Below are 24,318 nucleotides of genomic sequence, written 5' to 3' on the forward strand. Positions count from 1 at the left end.
TATTCAATATTTAAAAGATAAGAGGTCGAAAACAAATTTAAAGGCCCATTATGCCTCAGAAATGCTATCATTTTTATTTCTCAAAAACTGTTTTTTTGTTTTGTTTTTTATCTAGTTATTGTTTCCATAAACATACTTATATGCCATATGCATAGATATGTTGGCAATTGGTATATTTGTAGTGAATTATTATGAAAGTCAAAATACTACTTTGTTTACATTTTGGTACCTTTACAACACATAACTGCATGTTCAGTGCTACTTTTTTTCCAGTTGTAAGACATCTAACATGCACTTAATCCATCATTTAACCATTATTACACACATGTTTAATATTTTGAAAGAATAATATATATATGGATTTCTGAGGCATAATGTGCCTTTAACTTTTGATATTTGATAGATGCTCTTTTATAGACACTCTTTTATAGGGTTTTAGTTCTTATATATTCCATAAAGCATTAATTCTCAGACATTTGCTATTAAATCCTGGAACACTCGCAGCAATAATAACTTGCCAAAGTCACCTTTTTCCAAGGTCAAGACCATGCTCTTTACTGTTGGAGGCTACATTGAAGTATTTCAACATTAAAATCAGTCAAATCAATGAGAAACTTCCAGAAAACAAGTTAACCTATTAAATTTTATGCAGTATTAGTGGAGTGGTGACCCAGCATAACATTTGGACTAACCTAAATTCACATCTGTTGAACATGAATATATAATATTCTTAATGCTAAATGGAATTTCTTAATACTAAATTGATTTTTCTTAACAGATTTTCTTAAACTAAAATGTATTTTCTTAATACAAAAATGATTTTTAATACTAAATGAGTTTTCTTAACAGATTTTCTTAATACTAAATGTATTTTTTTTAATACAAAACGATTTTTAATACTAAATGTATTTTCTTAATGGATTTTCTTTATACCGATTGGATTTTCTTAATACTAAATAAATTTTCTTTAGAAAAAGTGCAAAAGAAAAATAATATCTATCTCATCATCACAACATACCTCAGTCTGCCATCTTTATGTGCAGGTGAACCATGTGCTATGTCTTGTACAAGTATTTCACTATCACCATTATATGTTTTCCTGATCACAGATATACCAAGTCCAACACCACAATCTGTAAACAAAGAAAGTCAGTTTTTAAAAAGAACCACCAACGTTCTGTAAGCAAACATGAAGAATCAGATGATGCTTAGCTAGTGTCACTCGAACATTCATCTGTTAGAAGCAAGTGGTTTGAACCACTTGGCCACAGATGGCCCCTAAATCAGTAGATTATCATTGTATTCATCATCATTATTACAATGATTATTATCATCATCATCATTGTTATTATTATTATTATCATCATTATTATTATCATTATCAACCACATTTTATATAGTACCCTTTTGAACTTTAAATTAAATGTATATCTATAACTGTGCTTTACAAACTAGAGACATCAACCAGCCTTGTTAAATATCATAAAATCTGCGGAATATAGAACATGGATCTAATTTTATACCACAACATTTTATTATGCCACTTTAACTAAATTTAATCATGTACCTAGATATTAAATGGAACTACCATACACTATAAACCTACAGACAGGCTATACAGAACCTGGTCTCATGAGGTTTATTGACATTATCATGGAATGTCAAACTTCTTTCCTTTAATCCAGGATTTAGTACAAACAGCTCTTATAGAACAATATCATTCAAAACTAAATGCAGTAGTTCAAACTCATTAATTATAAGCTTTATAAAGCAAAAATGAGCCGCGCCACGACAAAACCAACATAATGGGTTTGCGACCAGCATTCGCTTACAATCCCTATTACAAGTAGAGAAACTGATAGCGAACAGCATGGATCCTGATCCGACTGCGCGGATGCGCAGGCTGGTCTGGATCCATGCTGGTCGCAAACCCATTATGTTGGTTTTGTCGTGGCACGGCTCAAATATCTTTCCACTGTTATTCTCTTTCTTGTCTGTTTCCTGGATTCAACCAGTGCTCGTGTCATATATTTGTATTTTTTTCTTTAACCTTATTGATTTTATGCTGAATTTAACATATTTTTGGTCATATCTAAGCTGTCGATCCATTTACTGCTTTCCTCTATAACTAACCAGTAAAAACCGATTTTCCCTGCAAGTGACCTACTACCAATCCCAAATGATTTGAACCGCATTACAACAAAACCAACATAATGGCTTTGCGACCAGCATGGATCCAGACCAGCCTGCGCATCCGCGCAGTCTGATCAGGATCCATGCTATTCGCTTACAAACCCTATAACAAGTAGAGAAACTGATAGGGAACAGCATGGATCCTGATCAGACTGAGGATGCGCAGGCTGGTCTGGATCCATGCTGGTCGCAAACGCATTATGTTGGTTTTGTCATGACGCGGCTCAAATGACCATGAGACTCAATGTCCAAGATCAATTGTCATAGATAAATTAAGCCTGGCCTGAGGATCGAACCACCTTCCTCTTGATTACTTATCTATTGAGCTATTAAGCCGGCAGATTCATATTTGAAAACATCTTTATGACCCAACCTGGGGTCAAACCTAAAACCACTGAGTTAACAAGCAGGCTTCATAACCACTCTGCCACTCCATTTCTTCCCTTATGTTTTGTATGCTCTTAATAAACATTTTTTTCATTTATTTTTTTAAGTTTTTAAGTCAGATAAACAATTGCATTTGTACCCACTTACCTTTTAAAAGCTGAATCTCATGTTGAACATTTGGTTTATTGTCGGGACTCAGACGTTCCACGAGTGATGTGTTACCAGAAGACATTTTGTGACGAGGTATATTCACTGGTACGGAAAAAGTCGGTCTGTGCTCTCCATTGTGGAGGTCTGGTTGGTGGTCTGTTGCCATGGAGATGGCTTCGAGTTCATGAAGGTCAGTCATACTGTTGTGTGGCGAGTGACCTGGCGTTGACACTGGGCTCCCGTCACATGATGTAGATGTTGTGAGGTAGGACGCTCTGCCTGGGCTTTTAAAGTGACAGAAATTACATTTAAATTGACAGAAATTACATTTAAATTGACAGAAATTACATTTAAAAAAGAAATTACATTTAAATTGACAGAAATTACTTTTAAAATGACAAAAACTATAAAGCATCATCCTATTTACCATGCTAACCATTTGAAATTATGAAATAATGTGCATCAATTCAACTGTTTTTCAGAAATGAAACAGAATACGTCTGAAAATTTCTGTCTAGAAATTGCATTTCAATACAATTCTCCTACAATATTGATGATGCACTTTCCTGACTCCTGCTATTATAATCTTGCAGACTGTATTTTATTTTTCTTACTTCTTTTGTAACTTTGTTGCTAAATTTCAATTTTACTTGCCATTTTTAATTGAGGTGTGTGTGTATATCCATAAAGTGTATACCTGCAATGCGGAGACCTCAATCTCTTACGGAATGTTATTTTCACTGGTCCTTTCTTCAGCTGACGGAACTTCCGTATAACTTCTTTATGAGTAAGGTTGGCTAGTGTTTCATCATTCAGTTCAACTATTTCATCTCCTGAAAAATTTACAGATAAATAATTTTTAAAATAAAAATAAAACAAGAGGGCCATGATGGCCCTGAAGTCGCTCACCTGTATTTAGGCCCCCAGGAGCGGGCCAGTTTAAACCCCAGGGCTTTTATTTGAACAAACTTGGTAGACACCAATTAGAAAATGTTTCATGCTAAAACATCTAAGGTCTAGCTCGTTGGGTTCTTTTAAAAGAAGATTTTTAAGTTTTTTCTTTACACATATAGTTAAAACAATGACACTCCTGGGGCAGGGCCAGTTTTGACCCCAGGGTTTTTATTTGAACAATCTTTGTAGATACTTACTAGAAAATGTTTCATTCTTAATATCTAAACTCTAGCTATTCGGGTTTTTTCAAAAAAGATTTTTAAGTTTTTGCTATACACTTATAAGGAAAATGAATGACCCCCGGGCTTTTATTTGAACGAACTTTGTAGACACTCACTAGAGGATGTTTCATGCTAAGTATCTAAACTCTAGCTATTTGGTTTTTTTCAAAGAAGATTTTTTTGGTTTTTGCTATACACATATAAGGAAAATCAATGACCCCTGGGGCGGGGCCAATTTTGACCCAAGGGCTCTTATTTGAACAAACTTGGTAGACATCCATTAGAACATGTTTCATATCTTAGCTCTAGCTCTTTGGGTTCTTTAAAAGAAGATTTTTTAAGTTTTTACTATATGCATATAGGGAAAATCAATGACCCCCTGGGGCGGGCCAATTTTGACCCCAGGGCTTTTATTTGAACAAACTTGGTAGACACCCATTAGAAGATGTTTCATGCTAAATATCTTAGCTCTAGCTCTTTGGGTTCTTTCAAAGAAGATTTTTTTTTTAAAGTTTTTACTATATGCATATAGGGAAAATCTATGATCCCCTGGGGTGGTGCCAATTTTGACCCCAGGGCTTTTATTTGAACAAACTTGGTAGACACTCACTAGAAGATGTTTCATGCCAAATATCTAAGCTCTAGCTCTTTGGGTTTTTTAGAAGACGATATTTAAAGTTTATTCTTTTGGTTGCCATGGCAACCAGAGTTCTGCATGGAATTAAATTCTTTGAACACTTTTCAAAGGTGACCACCAAAGGAACATTACTGTGAAGTTTGGATTAAATTGGCTTAGTGGTTTATGCGGAGATGTCATTTAAAGTAAAACTTTACGGACGACGGACGGACGACGGACGAAAGCGATCACAAAAGCTCACCCTGTCACTTTGTGACAGGTGAGCTAAAAACCCAACAAAACAACTATATTTGGATGATTATTAATATAAGTTTATTATATACTACATATGGGAGCATGGGTGACCAAATTATTATGGTTGTTGGCTTAGAACCACTAAGTCTTGCCCCTAGTCAAATGTGAGGCGCTAGCTAAGGTGTCCTGAAATAATGCACAGAGGCTCCTGTGTCAGCATTTTGTCACCTCAGTGCAGTAATGGTTAAACTTCTTATATAATTTAATAGGAGTTAACTTGGTGGTACACTGTCATAAGATAATAAACTTACAAAATGACCCATGTTACTCTATTTCACAATTAAATTTGCTTTTTAAAACCATAAAAGTGCTGAATTTGTGTAATGGACTGGTGCTTTTTTTAATCTGGAAGTATCCATTTTGCTGTTTAAGGGATTTTTATTTAAAATATTAAACCCCAGCAGCTAAGGGTATAGAGACTTCATGGAATTTCAACTGAAAATATAGATAGCAAAGGTCCTCAAAATGATTCATCTTTAATAGCAAACACCAACAGGAGCTTCCGTACCAATAGGGCTGTCTTTGTAAATGAAGTCAATTCCACCCTAAATGAACCCAAAGGAGATAATGTGAAAAGACAGAATTTAAAATCAAATCTTCACACATTAACTGCAACATTTCCCATTAACACCAAGTCTATTTGTTGTTTTTTCTTCCTAATTAAAAGGGTAAAAATCATGTTGGGCTGTCAGTTATCTCCACAGTATATTATTTTGTACTTTGATAAAAATCAGACCAAAGTATGTAAATTGGAAAAAAGATGTTGTAGAATGGGGACAGTATGGTGTGAGGAGTGTGGAACAAGAGGATTTAATCAATAAGCATAATGTTGGAATTTGTTTTCCTTATCCTGCACAAGTGATTTGTATATGTATCTCATTATTGCACATTGTTTAAACCTAAAGGAAATGTTTTTATACTCAAAAAATCTGAGACTGGTTTCATTCCAAAGTCTTTTTTATGTACAAAAGCAGAAAATTTGCATGCAAAATTGAAGACCACAGAAGAATAAAATATTATTGCAAATGGAATCGGGTATCCAATTTCATAAAACAACAATACTGCAAGATAAACAAAAACATTCCTCCATAAATAACAATTATTAAAGATACAGAAAATAACTACAGAAATAAGTGGGTGGACATAACAACAGTAAAGGTTTTCATTTGGGAAATAATTGTTTGTTCTAAAATTTTGTCTGTACAACAATTATACAATCTTTACACAGCATTGCAGTGTTTATAACGCTCGTCTATTACGGGGAACAACTATCAATAACCAGTTTTCTTAAATATTCCAAATTAATAAGGTACATTACCCCTAAAATTATTGCTTTCAGGATGATTCCCAATGGTTTACCCTATGTTCATGACAAACTTTCTTTGATTCCCAAAAAATCAATATTCTATGACATACCTTCTTTAATTCTTCCATCTTCTGCTATCAGTCCAGTCGAGAAAATACGTCTCACGATGATACCAAGGTGACCTATAGCTGTATCACACCCTCCAACGATTGTGAACCCAAGACCTTTACCATTTAAACCTTTGTGAACTGTGATGGTAACAGGAACTGCTTGCGACGGAGACGGGCTACGATTGGTCCTTTTTCTGTACTTGTTGACAGGTGATGGGGCAATAGGGGGCTTATCTTCGGAAGCTGTCCTACTGAATTTCTGGAAAGAGAAATGTTTGCTTATTTATTTTTTTTATTTAACGCATTCTTCCCATTACTCTAAGCACCTTAAATTCTATTAGCCAAACAAACGTCATTCTCAGCACATAAGGGGAACAATGAATAACATCAAAGTGGAATTTAACCATTATCTATTGTAATTGTTCTCAAAATCACTTCAGTTTTCAAACAGTCAGACAGGAACCTACCCCTGCCCCCACACACACTCCCAGAACTTTTTTATCAATGCACAAACATTCGAAAAATTGCCGTCATTAAGAACTGCGGCTGGTTGCTATGCAAGTTTCTTTACATTTACCTAGCTTCACAGTCTCCATCGTAAAACAATCAATTTTCAAATGACAGGAATGTTGCATTACTGATAGATATATCATAACTGTGTCTGTAAAACCATTCTTTCCTCTATGCACGAGTATGACAAATTACAAAATTGATGGTAAGTTTACATTTCCACTTCCCCAGCAGAAGATAATAACATATGAGCCGTGTCATGACAAAACCAACATAATGGGTTTGCGACCAGCATGGATCCAGACCAGCCTACGCATCCATGCTGTTCGCTTACAAACCGTATAACAAGTAGAGAAACTGACAGCGAACAGCATGGATCCTGATCAGACTGCGCGGATCTGGTCTGGATCTATGCTGGTCGCAAACCCATTAAGTTGGTTTTGTCATGACACGGCTCGTATCTCCCCCCCTGCCTTGGTACTATATATTAAAATCTCTAATGATTGATTAGTGTAAAGGGAAACAATCAATCAGCAATTTCTGTCGAGGAAAAAACAACAAACCAGACATCTGCATGTCTTTCAATCACACCCGAAATTTGTTTTCCAGACCTAGTCTGATGAATGGCCGTCTGCTAATTCAACTTAATCATTCGAAACTTCTGAATTTTCTAAATTTAACCCATAACCTGCTGAATTTGCGTAATGGATTTGCCCTGCTTTGAATTTGGAACAGTCCATTCAAAGTATTAGGGATTTCAATATCAATCACTTACAGTATTGAGCCTGGTCAGACTGCATGGATGTGCAGGCTGGCCTGGCTCTATACTGGTGGCAATCAGTTTTAACATATTGTGTCTCAGAAAGGATCAAAATTTTCAAATACAATTTCTAATATATTAGAGATTTATAATATTTAAATAATGGTTTTAGAGCATGTTAAACGCTTAAGAACTGAAGAAAGTAGCCCTGAATGTGAAACTATTTGTCACAAAAGTAGCAAAATATAAACTACTTTTGTCATAAAAGTAGCAAAATATAAACAAAGTATTTATTTGATTTCCATTGATTTCCATACAAAATATCGAAGCACAATAACTGATTTTATTGCTAAAGAGCAAAAACAGGCATTTAAGAAGGTTCCAGAATTGGCCAATTAGTAATTTTTCAAACAATAACACGACATCAGCAAAATAAAAAAACTTTTCAGAAGTAAAAATAAAAGCATTTCTGGGCCTTTAATCTTGAAAAAGTGAAGCATTATTCAGCATGAAAACAAAAAAACTATGCTATGGAGACAAGAAAACTATGCTATGGAGACAAGAATCTTGCAAAAGGTCAGACGTAATAATTGGTATTTCATCGGTGTAATAATGTACTTGATGACCTTTGGAAAATCAACATCACAACTAAATAGATCTATCAACACTTCTACAATGTTATGATTATATGTTGCAGAATGGATTGAGACTCAGTTATGTAACATCTACAAAAAATATTTGTTTGCTGCTTGTTTATTTTGTTTTTATTTTGATGTTGGGAACCTGCTCAGATTACAACCAATTCTACCAATGCAGCAACCTGTGCAGACAAAGTTCTGCTGGCACATCTGGGCCCACGGGATGTGCGCTTTTATCATGGTCTGCACTGTTCTGTACATACATAGTTTAAAACTTTCCCCTAAAATTGATAAATCAAATTTCATGTGGACTGAAAGATGGACAAGTCCATTTAGCCTGGAAGGGGTTAAATCACATCAGTACAAATGTGGTGGCCAGGTCCATTACACATATTAAGCAAGCAGCCACAGGTGAACGTCGCATGGCCATGACTTACACTATACCCCCCCTTCCCCCTCTACAACCCAAAACCCTTAAACATCATCCAAACGTCATAAGTATTGACAAAAATAAATTTTATGAAAAAATTTTTTTTATGCAAGCAGCAGGCTAAGGGTTGGAAAAAAAAACTTCTGACACTTTTATTTCAAGCAACAGAAGATGTCAAACTGAATTAGATTCTATTAAAAATTGTATACTTTTTTTATTATAAAACACAAAAATTGAACTACCAGCAGTATAGAAAACAGATATGACAGCATGACTTTAAAGTAAATTGCTTTTTTAATTTTTCATGATTTTAAATCTGATTTTAATGAACAATTACTAGTTTTAAAGGCACAGCAAGGCAATGTGAGGTGAAGTTTAAATACTAGTAAGGATCTAAAGTAAATTGCTGTTTTTTTTAAAAAGTTATCTGATTTTAATGAACAATTTCCAGTTTTAATGCACAGCAAGGCAATTTGAGGTGAAGGTTAAATTCTACAATATGACATTTCCATCCCACTCTTTTAACTTTCATGGTATGAAAAATTCCATCAACAGTAATAGCTGAAATTAGTTTGACATTTTGATGAAAGTATAATAGCCAAGAATCAATTAATTTCTGAAAAATAAAAAGGATATGAAAACATGAAAAATGTGCCCTCACAATAGGCTAGTAGGTAATTACAAATAATTAAAGGCCCATTATGCCCCATAAAATGCTTTTATTCTTATTTTCTCAACATTTTTATTTTATTTTTGATGTACAGTCGAGACTGCCTAAGCGACCCCCTGATTTAAACGACTCCCTGTCTTATCCGACCTTGTTTCAGTACTCCCAACATATTTTCCTATATAAATGGTCTGAATTAAACGACTCCCTGTCATATGTGACAAGCGACCCTAATTGTCTGGTCCCAATGCAATGTTTTGTCTGATTTAAACGACTTTCACACCTTTTAATTGTCCGTTAATCAGATAAATATTACCTATTATAACACCCAGAGGGCCAAAATAATTAAGTCCACTGTAGCAAACAAAGTCTACACACCTCTATCTCAATTACACAGTTAGCATGTAGATACATGCAGGTACCAAGTGACGTAGCGTCGGTTCGTGGGAAGCATGATGCAATCGACGTGTGTGTAATGTACTACCTGAGTAAACTGGGTTAAGACTTGTGTTAGATTTTTTTTTTAATAATAGAGTGCCCACGAAGATTTTTTAGGCAGCATTTTTTTAATTTACCTTTCTATGGCTGCATAATTAATACGGAAAAAATATTGATACCAAACCAGAAAAAGCTTTGGATATGGATATGTTTACAGTAAAGATCCTGTAACACAATTTTTTCATGGTTTTATTTCATAAATATGATGCTCAAATTAAGATTTGTCAATATTGTAAGTTCAAATAAGCATAATTTAGAAAGATATCACCCAATTTAACATTTCATGTAAATAAAGGCCATTAAAGGGAGGTAATTAGAACTTTATTTTCTATAAATTTTAAGACAATTGCAATATGTAATCAATGCATGTAATTTATTGATTAAATATAATGTGCACAAATATTTGCAATAAACATTTTACATATTCTTTGATGTTTGAAAATGGTTTTATTTGCATAATTATATCCATATATATTTTTTGCAAGACACGTGATCACAGTAACTTCTCACTTCCCCTCGGAGCGTGCACGTCGCTGAGAAGGCACAGGGCATCGGCAGAAGATTTACAACTTGGCTGGTAGACAACTTAAATTTTGCCTTCAACCGTGGGCGGTAACTACGGAACTCCTACTTCGTCACTTCTGCGGACCAGCTGCCGATGTCCTGACTAAAGCAGAGGGGAATGGCCCTACAAAGTAGGCAGAATCGACGAGGATGGTGTACTAGGGTGCGTGAGCCCCTAGTACGAATGACGGCTTGTAAGGTAGGCCTATAGCTGGCACCAACAGCCCTTTTCAGGGCTAAACACCTTTCCTATTGTCACAGGTTACTGTACATTTAGGTTCTCATTGACCGCCGTACAGTGACCTACTTTTCGGCTCAAAATTCATATCTTTGGCTAATACTCCGTGGAAATTGCATGGATGTAAATTATCACCATTTTGTGCTTCAAAATTAACTCTTTAAGGACATGACTGGTGACATGTCCGGGGTCCGTACTCGACAGCGCAAGCTGCATTTTGTGCCCGAAAGGGCGGATGGACCCTCATTAAGCTTTAACTACATACATACATGAACACAGTAACAATATCAATCACAAAACATACTGGTTCTTTAAGTCACATTGGTATATAGACAGATAGATGATATTGAGACTGTATTAAGAGACTCCCTGTCATATGCGACCTTTATCTGAAGATCCCTTGGAAAGTCACATATGACAGTCTCGACTGTACTTATATAGCTCCCAAAAAGTTTACACATCTTTTTCTTCTGTTACTTTTTTGGCACATTAGTGCAGTTATAGTAATTTATTAATTTGTATGGAAGTCAAAATACTACTTCGTTTACATTTTGCTACTTTTATAACAAATAATTTCACATTCAGTGCTATTTTTTTCTGTTGACAGGCATATAACATGCTCTAAAACCATCATCTTATTAAAGCATTATAAAACTCATGTTTGCCCTTTCTAAAGAAGATAAAAATGTTACTTAGGCACAATGTGCCTTTAACAGAATGTATTTTGTAAAATTATGAAAATTATTTACGCATTTATTTAATATTTTGGTTGCAGGCAATTAAGCAAGTTGTGACCTTTTCTGAAACCTACTTATTTATATTTGTTGAGCTCTTTTAGCCATTATTAGCTTTAAATCATTTTTATAAGACACATTTGATGTTTTTTCATATTTTTTTTTAAGCTTTGAACTGTATTTATCTTTCAATACATGTTTCTTATGACACAGGCATTGTATTTTCTCAATATGATCAAATGGGAAATTTAGTAGCATGACTCCAAAATCATGCTTATTTTCATGAAATCTTATAAAATGTATTTAAAAGTAAGTAAAGTAAGCAAAAGTAGCCCTTAGGCATTAGAAATATGGCGATAAATACAACAAAATCAGTCATAAATGGCACATACCATGTAAATTATTAGTTAAATCTTGAATATTTTATACTTTTCATAAAATCTAAACATATTTTTCTCAAGTTTGATTTTTCTTGAAATATTTTGACTTATCTGGTGGCATGCGGCTTTAAATAGTACAAAATTTTATCACAATCACTGGCATACAAAACAATGCATGAAAAAGAATGTCAACATTTTAAACATTGATCATTTAAAAAAGAAAAACACCAAATATTTGAAATGTTATCAAAATGTTAAATCAACTAACTGATGATTGAAAATGTAAAGCAATAATATATCTTGTATTTTCATCTCATTTTTTAGCCATGCAGGGTGTGAAAGAACAAAACAAGAGCTGTCAGTAGGACAGCCCGCTCCACTATTAGTGAAACAAGAGCCTGGATAATGTAGAAGTTTTTTGAGTGCAAAAAGGGTCATATTAATGTCAAAGTCCATGTTAGAGTTAGGAGCTTTGACTAGTGACCTCCTGAAGTGCTCTCAAATAAGTGTGAGAAATTACAACTAATTCTCCACAGTAGTTTTTCGAGATAACAACTCTCACCCAAAGTGTGATGTAAACTTGCCCGCCTGGGTAAGTGCAATAGCTCTTCTTAAAACTACAAATAGTTAAGCAAAAAAGGAAATTTCTAAAAAGGGGACCCTTCTTCTATAAAATTACAAATTAACACAATTCAATGTTTTCTAGAAAAGATGATGAAAGACCTATATCAACCTGTTCGAGTTTGAGGGTTTTGCTTTATTAATCGATAACCTGTTTTGGTTCTCTTTGACCTTCATCAGAATAATAGCGAAAACATCTAAATTTAAAAGCAGGGCAAGTTAGTTATTGGAAAATGGGAACTAACCCATTGCAGGTGAACAATTTTATTTGACTGTGAATAAAATAAGTAAAGCTGATGAAAAATAGATGTTTGGTCTCAATTTGACATAAATGAGTGATCCTTACATCAAATAACTCTTCCCAGTTGACGACGGTTCCCTGCGGTGTTTGAGCCATCACTTCCGGTATAGTTTGAGTACCAAGGGTGTCTGGTGTGGCCGGCATCATCATCGAGGTAGAAAAATTTGAAGCTGTCGAGGCCAGAGATGACGACTTACGAACCTGAAAAGTACGCTGATACACGTCAATAATCATTTATAAAACCGTGCATTATAATTTGTGATTAAATTTCCTTACAGTGCATAAAATATGTGCTTAAATTTCCTTAGTATAATTACATTCATTTTCAGTATACCATTCCTATAAATGAACATTACAGTGGCTAAAAGTATATACCATTAACCTCATTGAACCAAAAGTGATTATCCTTTGCACCTATATAGAGTCACACCAGCCTGAACTCTCATGCAGTCTGACCAGACTCAAAAACTGTTGGCTATCCAGCTTCAAGTTTTTATCTTGATAACCTTAATTCAATAATGTGCAGACAAAAAATGGAAGGTGGGCAAAGCCATTTGAAAAATTCAGCATGTTAAGCTGTAATTGTAACAAAATTTAATAACATCATAAAGAAACATTTATTCGAAGCGTACTGTCTGTTTTCTCTGGCATGTGAAAATTTATTTATAAACAAACATCAAATAGAACCAAAGTTGCACTTTAGTTTACTATAATGGTACCTACCTTTCTGCTTTTTGAAGATTTTCTATGGTGTGCAAATTTTTCAGTTCTGTATTTTTCATCTGTCGACATTCAATTGATCTTTATTCAGTTTACAATGTTAAATCACACCTCTCTTGTCTTGACAATATTTCAAACCTATCTTTTCATGCTATTTGAAAATTTCTACAAAACTATTATGGCTGCTGCTTCTACAAGATTTCAGTCTTACCTTTGCTGCTATGACAAGCTGTACTAGTTTCGGAGCATTACGTAACATGTCAACCGCTTCCTGGTGAGACAAACCAATCAAACTTCTACCATTGATCATCAACAACTCGTCACCTCTTTTTAATCTTCCATCCCTTAAATTATAAATAAATGGAATAACAAATAAAATCATCAATGTAATCATATGATGACAAACAGTACCACTGGAAATATGTGACATTCTGGCTGCATGTGACATTAAAATTTTATGTGACATCAGCAATTTGTGAAATGCTGGCTATATGTGATATTCTGGCTTTATGTGACATTCTCATGCTATGTCACATTGTGTTATATGCAAAAATCTGGAAATGTGTGATATTCTGTTATTATGTGACGTTCCTACTATAAATGATATAGTGGCTTAATTCTACTATATGAGACATTAATATGCTATCTGAAATTTTGCTATATACTCAAATTATAAAATCTTTGTTATTCTGTCTGTATGTGATATTCTGGCTTAAGTGACATTCTGGCTTTTTTTGACATTCTAGCTATGTGTGTCACAGCTATGTGTGACATTCTGGCTTTGTGTGACATTCTGGCTATGTGTGTCATGGCTATATATGACATTCTGGCTATATGTGTCATGGCTGTATGTGAGATTCTGGCTATATGTGTCTTGGTTATATGTGATATTTTGGCTATGTGTGTCATGGCTATATGTGACATTCTGGCTATGTGTGTAATGACTATGTGTGACATTCTGACTATGTCTGTCATGGCTATATGTGACATTCTGACTATGTGTGTCATGGCTATATGTGACATTCTGACTATATGTGTGTCATGGCTATATTTGACATTCTGTGTATGTGTGTCATTGTTATATGTGACATTCTGGCTATGTGTGTCAAGGCTATATGTGACATTCTGGCTATGTGTGTCATGGATATATGTGACATTCTGGCTATGTGTGTCAAGGCTATATGTGACATTCTGTCTATGTGTGTCATGGTTATATGTGACATTCTGACTATGTGTGTCATGGCTATATGTGACAATCTGGCTATGTGTGTTATTGCAATGTTTGACATTCTGAACATTTTACATCAGATAAAAAATATATTTGATAAACTAAATATTTCATCAATTTAAACACATACAACTTCTTACAGTAATTAAAATCCCTTAAGCCCACCCACATTTTTTTTAATAAGAGCAATCATTAAAACCATTAAAACAATAACTACTCCCAACTAAATACTTCTCCCCAACAAATACTATCATAAAATATCCTGAAAAGCATTGAAACTGTCAGTCAGGAGAGACTTTTTTCCTCGGATTTTACAGGAGAAGCTATCGAAGCCAGATAAACAGTGATTGGTTTCTCTGATGAAGCCATTAAACTGTTTAAATCTTCCTGCCATTAACTACATTGCCAAAACATTTGACAGAGTGAAAGGTAATATAAACAGGCAGGGGAAAGCTTATTAACTTTTTAACCCTTAGCATGGTGAATTTTGAATGATATATTTACCTAACTTACAGTTTTGGAACTGTGTATTTTAATTCTTGGGGGTATCAAGATGCCTAGTTTCCAAGTTTTGGACTGTCTCATTATCAATTTTGTGGGTATCAAGATGCCTAGTTTCCAAGTTTTGGACTGTGTCATTATCAATTTTGGGGGTATCAAGATACCTAGTTTCCAAGTTTCAGACTGTGTCATTATCAATTTTGGGGGTATCAAGATGCCTAGTTTCCAAGTTTTGGACTGTGTCATTATCAATTTTGAGGGTATCAAGATACCTAGTTTCCAAGCATTATCAATTTTGGGCGTATCAAGATGCCTAGTTATTTTGGGCATATCGAGTTGCCTAGTTTCCAATTTTTGGACCATCTCACTATCCACTTTGGGTGTATCAAGATGCCTAATTTCCAAGTTTCAGACCGTTTCATTATCAATTTTGGGTGTATCAAGATACATTGTTTCCAAGTTTCAGACCGTTTCATTATCAATTTTTGGTGTATCGAGATGAAAATTTAAAATTGTTCGCCAACACTATGTAGCCTGGTCAAACTGAACTTGCTAAATATTTTATGACAAAATTCCGTTCTCGGTGACAATGATAAACCATGTCAGTGTATTTGTTCGAATTTTACCACAGCTGTTGCACGTTCTGATTCATATACAAAACAAGATCAATACAATGTATTTAATTAGTATCCAACATCTGTCTATCATATGTAAATACATTATATTAACACAGTCATATATGTATCAACAAATGTGTTTGTAAATATTTAGCTCTTATCCACTGAAGCCTTTTACAAACAATGACTGGACGACTTAGATTCTTTAAGTTTATTTTCAAATTCATTGACTGACTATTAGACCTTACTAATGTTCCTATGTGCAATACCTGCAAATTGGCTGAATTGGCAACCTTTTATGAGTCGTTAAGTGCATTTTTCTAGCAGCTAAATACCGAAGACCCTTATAATTGACCTTAAGGACATTTTCACTAAGACCAAATGTGTTCCCAAGTACAAATTCCATGACTGACAGACTGACTGCCTGATTTACTCCTGGCATTTTCCAACTTACCGAGACCAAATGTGCTCTTTAGAGCAATTTTCAGCTAATTGAAATTTCACTGGGATTCTATATCTCGACATGTAAATGCATATTACAAAAAGCCCTTATGTGTCTCAGTGCATTTTCTCGCTTAATGTATTTTTCACTTTACTAAGTCTTTATCATAAAGATGCTTATTCAAACTTACTAGTTGACCAAGATTCTTGAAACAAGTCTTAAAGAGCAAATTTCAGCTTACTTTTGGACAAAACACTATAATATCTTTATGGCCCTATCTGGAGTTTACAGTAAAACCCTTACATGGTTTGAACAGTATCTTATTCATGGTAACTAATATAATAAGTGATATCTTATAAATATTGGATTTTAGAGAGTGATACAAGTGACCTTAAATTGTCGGAATTCAGAGTCCCTAAACAGAGTATATGAGTGAAATCACCCTTTGTTGCGAGCCTATACAATTCAATATGTACCCTGTCTTGCGAGTACAAGCATATGTTTCTTCCAATCACTGTACCCTTCTTGCGAGCCTATTTTTTTAACTTGTATCTTTCTTGCAAGTACAGGAAGTAGACTGGTTTATATACTGTGAAACTGTGGAGGGGAAATAAATGAAATTTAATGACCTTAACCATTCAGTCAAGAAAATTTCTAATCTTTATACCAATCACTATGGATATTTTTCTTACCTGAAAGCTGGGCCATTTTCTGAGATACCAGCCACAAAAATACCAATATCACCACGTTTGGAGCCTTTCCCGCCTGCAATATGTAATCCTAAACTGTTGTTCTCCTTCAATAAATGCAGCTTTATAATCATACGCCTCTGAAAAAAAAAAATGAAACAATTTTGTAATTTTCTATCCTTTGGATTCTTTGCTTCAGATCTCTCAATCGAAAAATAAATTTGCATATTTGTAAGGTTTTAAATAATAACATGCTGAATTCTTCTTCTTTACATTTTTAACTTGTTACTATGGTTTCTTTACACACTTTCAAAATCAACAACGTAAGTGTTGTTCTGAAACACCCATGTTGCCCAACACAAGGCTGCCCTACACGTAGTCCAAGTAATTGTAATGCATGATGAGATATTGCGTTATTTTGTGTCTGGGCAAGGGAGATTCTGACCCAGAACGAATATATCTCAGAATCTAGCTTTATTTTGACTACCCTACATGCTCATATAGAAAATGGCACAAACCATAATTAGCACACATATACCAGTATCTCTTTCAACTTTCCGAGTTTAAAGAAATAATGGAGTTTAAAGAAATAATGCGGAAGTAACGGAAATAATGCGGAAATTACGGAAGTGTTCTGCAATTAATTCATACATCTGTAGATACTCTATCCCTTTGAAGTCAGGAAAGCCTCAAGATTTATTTGCGTTTTAATACCTGAGTTCAAAAATTTGTATCCTTAATTAACTGTTCAAAGTTTGAAGAAGAGTCTTACAATAAAAAAAAAAAAAAAAAAAAAAAAAAAAATATTCATTTCATCTTTAAAAGTTTCTCTAAGCATGAAAAAGAAAAAAAGATAACCAAATTTTGTTGCTCCCTACCTTCACAGGTGGTATTTATTTCTTCACAGGGAGGGTAGATATTTCATTTTTTAGCCTTGAACTGTTTATTTCTTTTCCAGGGAATCATGCTAAACAAATCATGAATGAATGTTATATTTACATTTTGATGATTTTTTCCTGCAAGATTTCCCACGCTTATTTTTTTTCAGGCAGCTCTTGGATAAAGTTTCTTTGTTTAAGATTTTGTTCTTTGGAAACTTTTAAACACTCGAGAAAGTTTTATGCTTTGCCAAGGAATATCCATACTTGATGCTATTGCATTTTCATAATTATGACAGTTAACTGGTTTATGATAATACATAACAGCTGCTGTTATATAACAAAATTTTTATTTTTTTTATTTTAAAATTCTTGAAAACTCAATACTGAATGTCTGTAAAATCACAACTGTTAGTTTGAGGCTTTTAAGAGAATAAATTAATCCATTCAATGATTAAAGTCTATAAAATTTAACCAGGCCAAACTTCTATACTCAGATTAATGATTTATGATTGCCCTTAAAAATATTAAATTGAACTGTTCCAAATTTCAAACCAGGCAAAATCCTCACATGAAAGACTTCAATTTCGGTACCTGGCAGAATTTTTTTACAGTCCTGCTAGGAACCTTTATTTTAAGTTTAGCACCCATATTCACTTGGCTAAATAGGACCCCTCCCCACCCCACAGGCAGAATAACATACATTTCCAAGTACTGCACATAAACATGATTTTTCTAGAATTTTATCTGACATAACAATGGTAAACAATGCCTGTTTATAAATTTAATAAAGGGCAAAAGGATTAAATTACAACATAGAAACCTGAATTTTTGATGTATGACTAAACAGATATAAATTACACACAGCAAGAACATAAAGATGGATGAGGTTTCAAAGAGAACAGGATATAAATTACAAACAACAAGTACATTTAACCTTCGAGAGACCTAGCTATATTAATGACACATCTATATCTCCAGCTTATACTGAAATGAACACTTTTTTGGTCCTATCCAACTAAACGGCTTTACTAGACAATCAACCAGTAATTACCAATTTCTCCGCAAGTGACCGACAACTAATCCTACATGATTTCTGACTAAAGAGAGACAAATGACCATTAGACGATTAATTGTCACAGAGAAATTTCACCAAATCTAAGGATCAAACCAGCCACCCCTGGATTATTAATCATGCCCTTTAATGTGCATGCAAAGCAGAGCGACGGACAGAGCCCAGCTCGCTTACATATCTATGCAGAATGACTGCCCGATTATGGTATTAATTGCTATAGAAATTGCTACTATAAACAAAGGTTAGTTCCAATTTCAAAATAAGAGCATTCCATTTAAATAATTTAGGGGTGTAAAAGTGAATTTTCTTCAGAATTTGTTGCATTTTTCTCAGAATTCCGGTAAGTTGTGATATAAACCAGGTTTTTTTTTCTGTATAATGTTTACAGTAGTTCTTAGATAACCTGTATACACTGCAATTAATATTCTATTTCATGCACCTGTATTGCACAGTTTATCTTATCATATTCACTTCTAAATTGATTTAAGAGTAGAAAAAGAGAATAATATTTCACGAAATAATTGGTACACTGTACAAGATACTTTGCCTAAGGTAAAACAAGGGCAACGCTGTCGCAATATACGCCCGTCACAGAAGCTTTGAAAAGAGATGTGGGCATTTTTTTTGTTAGTTTGTTTGTTTGTTTCATTTAACGCCTTTTCCCAACAGTATTTCACTCATATAGGCGGGTAGCTTCCTAACCATCGTTCCTGGAGAGTTACACCAGTACTAGACTACCTTCCTCCGTGCTAAACTACTAAAGCATCTCCCGGGGATCGAACCCACACCAGAGAGGTAACTGGATTAGAAGTTATCGACTCTAACCCCTCGACCACAGAGGCGGTTTTAAAGATATGCATATAGGAGCTATGCTCTGGGCAATATCTGGATACCTCTGACCTAGAGACCTGGTTCATGCACCGGACACGGCTTCTCAAAGCGGTGAACATTTCTATGAAGTTTCATTAGAATCCCTTCATATGTGAAGGCGATATGTTCTGAACAAAATCTCTATATTTTATTATCTTAAGTGACCTTCACAATTATCTTTAGTAGCCTTGACCTTGCATATGTTAATCTCACACCGGTAGTCATGATAATTTCAATCCCTAAATAAATGATGACTAAATGGTCCCAATACACATTTTCATATTTCATCTGAACTTTTCCCCTTTGTGTGACCTAGACCTTGACTGCAGCGCAACACTCCGTCTCAAAATAGTGAATATTTGTGCCAAATTATATTGAAATCCCTCTATGCAATAAGGAGCTTTGCTCCGGACAAGCGTTTTTCAATGACCTCTAAGTGTGACCTTGACCTTTGACCTAGAGGGCAGATTCATGCGCGTGACATGCCTTCTCATAGTGGTGAACATTTCTATGAAGTTTCATTAGAATCCCTTCATATGTGTAGGAGATATGTTCAGGACAAAATCTCTATATTTTATCATCGTTAGTGACCTTGGCAATCATCTTTAGTGACCTTGACCTTGCATATGTTAATCTAAATTACATGTTTCACACCAGTTGTCATGATAATGACCATTTGTGTTTCAATCCCTTAATAAATGATGACTAAATGATCTCAATACACATTTTCATATTTTTATCTGAACTTTGACCCCTATGTGTTACCTTGACCTTGGCTGCAGGGACATAAATTTTGCACGCGACACTCCACCTCACAATAATGAACATTTGTGCCAAGTTATACTGAAATCCCTCTATGCATGTGGAAGTTTTGCTCCAGACAAGCGTTTTTCAATGACCTCTAAGTGTGACCTTGTATAAAGCAATTTATGCTTGCAGTTCGGGTTCAAAGTAGCTACCATCAAGTTGTTAATAGTTGTTTCCAGGAGCAAGACAATTTACACTCATTGCTAAGTACGGTTGGTTCTAGAAATAGATTAGAGAGTGTACCTCCTATAAAATCAAAATAAAATAAATTTCTGTATCCATTACTTTGAAATATAAAACCATTATACATTGATATCAGTTGACCTAATTTTGTAACAGATGATTACATTACACTGACCTAATTATGTTATAGATAAGTAAATTACATAAGTGTCAAACCGGATGCTCACACTTCACTCATTTAAGATTGTTATCTTTTCTTTTTTTTAACATATCCTTAAACAATTATGTGTATGATGGACATAAATTGACAATATGTTCCAATATTAAAACTTCGACTGCAACAGGCTGAATCTTACATCGGCCCCTTGTTATTGGTTGAAAATATCCTGGCATGGCAAGTTTGATATATTGAATAGGGAAATAGGGTGGATTTATATAATTATATATTTAGTTAAAATAGTAAAAACAGCCTGAAGGCTTTTTAGTTTATACAGAATTTATTTTAGTTTAGTCTAAACATATTTATTTTAGCTCGATTGTGAAAAAAGTTCTTGCAACTTATATTAATCACTTTCGAGTCCAACCAGTACTAATGTCATATGAAGAAACATGGTCGTGACCAGAGTAGGAAGCTTCAAGTCTATAGACACAGTCTCGAATTCATTCCTATTACCAACCAGTACTGAACAGTAAATGTAAAATGTTTTGCTCAAGAAAGCAATGAACAGGACAGGATTTGAACCCATGCAGCTAGGGATCTTTGAAATTAAAGCTAATTTGAATAACTACAGTTTGATTTCAAGAATTAACTCCTACTAAGAAAACAAAAGAACATTGGAAAACATGTTTGTTTGTTAGCATGGCTCGAACCCATGAACCATGAAATATTTGAATGGTAATCATAATTTACCTTGCCAATGCATGGAGATGGCTCACAGCTGAAGTCAAATTCTGAGCCGTCACAGCTCCACAAGCTTGTTGGTGTGGCATTGTTGGCTTGTCGGAACAAGTCCGAGTTCTTTGATGCCTTTCGTTGACGATAAATACTTTCACACATCAGAACTTCCGAATCGCTCTGATACTGGCTCAGTTCTGTTTCCGAGCTGTCTGTGTATACACTTGAAGGCGGTACTCCATAATTACACTGTTTAGCTAATTCTACAGTATTTACATAATCCAATCCCGATTTGTTGGATTTCTGTTGATTTAAATCTTCTATCGCTGATGCATTTTGTCCATTTTTTTTACCCAAATTCCTAATGTTTTTTGACCCTGAGGACTTTTTTTCGACCTTGGAGATTGATCCCGGTTTACAAAATGGCTCCCAAATTTTTTGGAAAATAATTTTTGAACACTCTGAGGGGGAAGGGGAACCCCGTCTTTGGGAAAACTTTAAACATTTTTGAATTATTCAAAGAATTCAACGTCAAAGAATTTCCGTAACTATTACAAAAATCGGATTCTAAGCATGATGCAGATTTTGTGAATGGAGGTTGCCGTGATAAAATTTGTCCATTGGTTAACGCATCTCTTTCTATCAAGTTTGAGCTTGAGCTGGACGAATACTGAGTATGTAAACCATTAGTGGCAGGTGGCGGAATAGGGGCGTGACGTTTTCTTTTTCTACGAACTTTGATAGAAACACGACCAGTCTTAACAGCCTCCTCGAGAATATGCCTGAAAATAGAAAAGAAAATCGATTTTAATCATTTTTCAAATAAATCCTCATTTGGTAATGAATAAAAATAGTCAAATGGTTATTATATACATTTGGCTGTAAGTAACAATTTAAGGGGGTCTATTTAAAGCAGCACGCCTCCAGATTCACGCTAATTTTCATGAACATTTTAAAAGTGTATTTGAATGTATAATATTGTGAAATCATCCAAAGCAAACAATTTACACATTATCAAAGACACTTATAATCTACATAAATTACCAAAAGAAATGGTCAAAATATGCATTAATAGATCTTACTGTGTTAGTAACGCAGTAGAAATGTAGTTGTAACTACTGAAAAATCAGTCATTTACCACACAAAACATGTAAAATATTACTTGAATATTGAATCATTTTACTTTTCCTAAAACATAGTATATATTTCTCAAGTTTGATCTTGTTGAAATATTTTGACTCATCCGGAGGCATGCAGCTTTAAACCAATTCTATGAGTAACATGGGGGTCTACTAAAACAAATGTTGTGAGTAACATGGGGGCCTACTTAAACAAATGTGTATTAAGTTTAATGAAGCATCAGGACCATGTTGCACCAATTGATAGAGAAGAGCTGGAAAGCTGTCATCATGTGATTTCCATACATTTGATATATGAAATAAAGCACAGAAACTTTGAAAAATGAACTGTATCAGTGTTTTTTGCATAGGTCAGATCAAAGGACTTTTATTACCACTCATAAATAAAAAAAACAATTCTCATTAACTACAAAAATTCCTAATTCGTCTGCTGCCACCTGCTCTTTTTGTCCCAATTTTTGTAATTTTACGACTCAAAATTTTCCTAATAATTTGGCACAACCTGACAAGTTTCAAAACTGGTGAAATAGAATACACTGTGAATGTTTTATTATACAAAGAAAAGAGGAAAAAAACCCAAATGATTTCTTGGCATAAAAGGAGAATCTCAATAAAGTTTCATCAAAATTGGTACAAATGTTCTTGAGTATTTCATAGTGCTAAAGAAATTGGTAAAATCTGCAAAATAAAATATAAAATTATAAAAACATTACCAAGCTGTGAAAATGCAATAAAAGTATTTCAACCAATCATTTATATTATAAAACTATGTTCCGTAACAGACATTATTCAGAAAATTTAATTACAGAATGTTTGCAAATCTATTTTCACCCAGATAATTTACAATAAGACTGACTGGAAGCAAAACCATAATAAAATTACGTTTTACATCTAACACAAGTGCCAGAATTATTTCTAAAATGTTTATTACCTAAACACTTCAAGAACCATTGCAGCAACATTGTAATTTTTGCATTTTCACAAGAACAATTAAGCCTATGTCTTCAAATTAGAGCAAAGCACAATGTAACACTGTAGTACCAAACAAGTCTTAACTGTTTCCCTGCTACATGTGTAATGGACTAACCCCATTTGGATTTTGGAACTGTACATTGCTTATTTTAGGTGATATTGATATTAAAATGCTATAATCCAACAGTATTTAGTGCTCGCCAATTTTTTAAGCCAATCACCGACGAGGATTTTTCAAATTTTCAGGTTTCAAATCTTAATAGAACAGATTTTATATAAACTGGACGTTTTATATTATAAAACGCAAGTGGGCGGAGCTAAGTTTCGAAGAGCGCTAAAGTGAAATATACGCATGTGCAGAGATCTTGAGGTTTACTCCTACTAATCAATATTTATGCATCATGTTTTTTCTGTACACGCACATGTATATCGTCACTACGGTATAGAATTAAAAAAAGAGGTTCATTGAAATGAAAACAGGCAAAATAACAGTAACAATATTTTATTACTTACGGAACCAGTATCATTTTATAATTTCCAATAAAAAGTTCACTTATTCCAACAAAGTATGTATGTAATATTTCTTACTTTTAATGTAAAATATTACAGCCCGTGCCGCTGCAAAAACCGAAAGTAGGGTGTTTTATTAATTTTACATTTATTTTTGACAATTTACTGCCATTTGTCCGAAGATGATATGTATATGAAC

At 34.1% G+C, this 24,318-nt stretch overlaps 1 protein-coding gene across 1 annotated transcript in view; it reads right to left on the reverse strand.

Annotated features, from left to right (window-relative positions):
* LOC132759481 (PDZ domain-containing protein 2-like) overlaps window positions 1-24,318 on the reverse strand; it is a 70,877-nt gene that overhangs the window by 7,059 nt on the left and 39,500 nt on the right. Inside the window, exons 2-10 of the mRNA XM_060751259.1 lie at window positions 22,002-22,280; window positions 21,514-21,859; window positions 16,794-16,930; window positions 13,525-13,657; window positions 12,639-12,794; window positions 6,253-6,511; window positions 3,428-3,563; window positions 2,728-3,014; window positions 1,019-1,133 (exon numbers count right to left, since the gene is read on the reverse strand). Coding sequence (XP_060607242.1) covers window positions 1,019-1,133; window positions 2,728-3,014; window positions 3,428-3,563; window positions 6,253-6,511; window positions 12,639-12,794; window positions 13,525-13,657; window positions 16,794-16,930; window positions 21,514-21,859; window positions 22,002-22,280 — 1,848 coding nt within the window. The remainder of the gene's footprint in view (window positions 1-1,018; window positions 1,134-2,727; window positions 3,015-3,427; window positions 3,564-6,252; window positions 6,512-12,638; window positions 12,795-13,524; window positions 13,658-16,793; window positions 16,931-21,513; window positions 21,860-22,001; window positions 22,281-24,318) is intronic.

The sequence above is a fragment of the Ruditapes philippinarum genome, unplaced genomic scaffold, assembly GCF_026571515.1.
Source record: "Ruditapes philippinarum isolate M1 unplaced genomic scaffold, ASM2657151v2 ctg93_1_1_1_1, whole genome shotgun sequence".
Taxonomy (NCBI): Eukaryota; Metazoa; Mollusca; class Bivalvia; order Venerida; family Veneridae; genus Ruditapes; species Ruditapes philippinarum.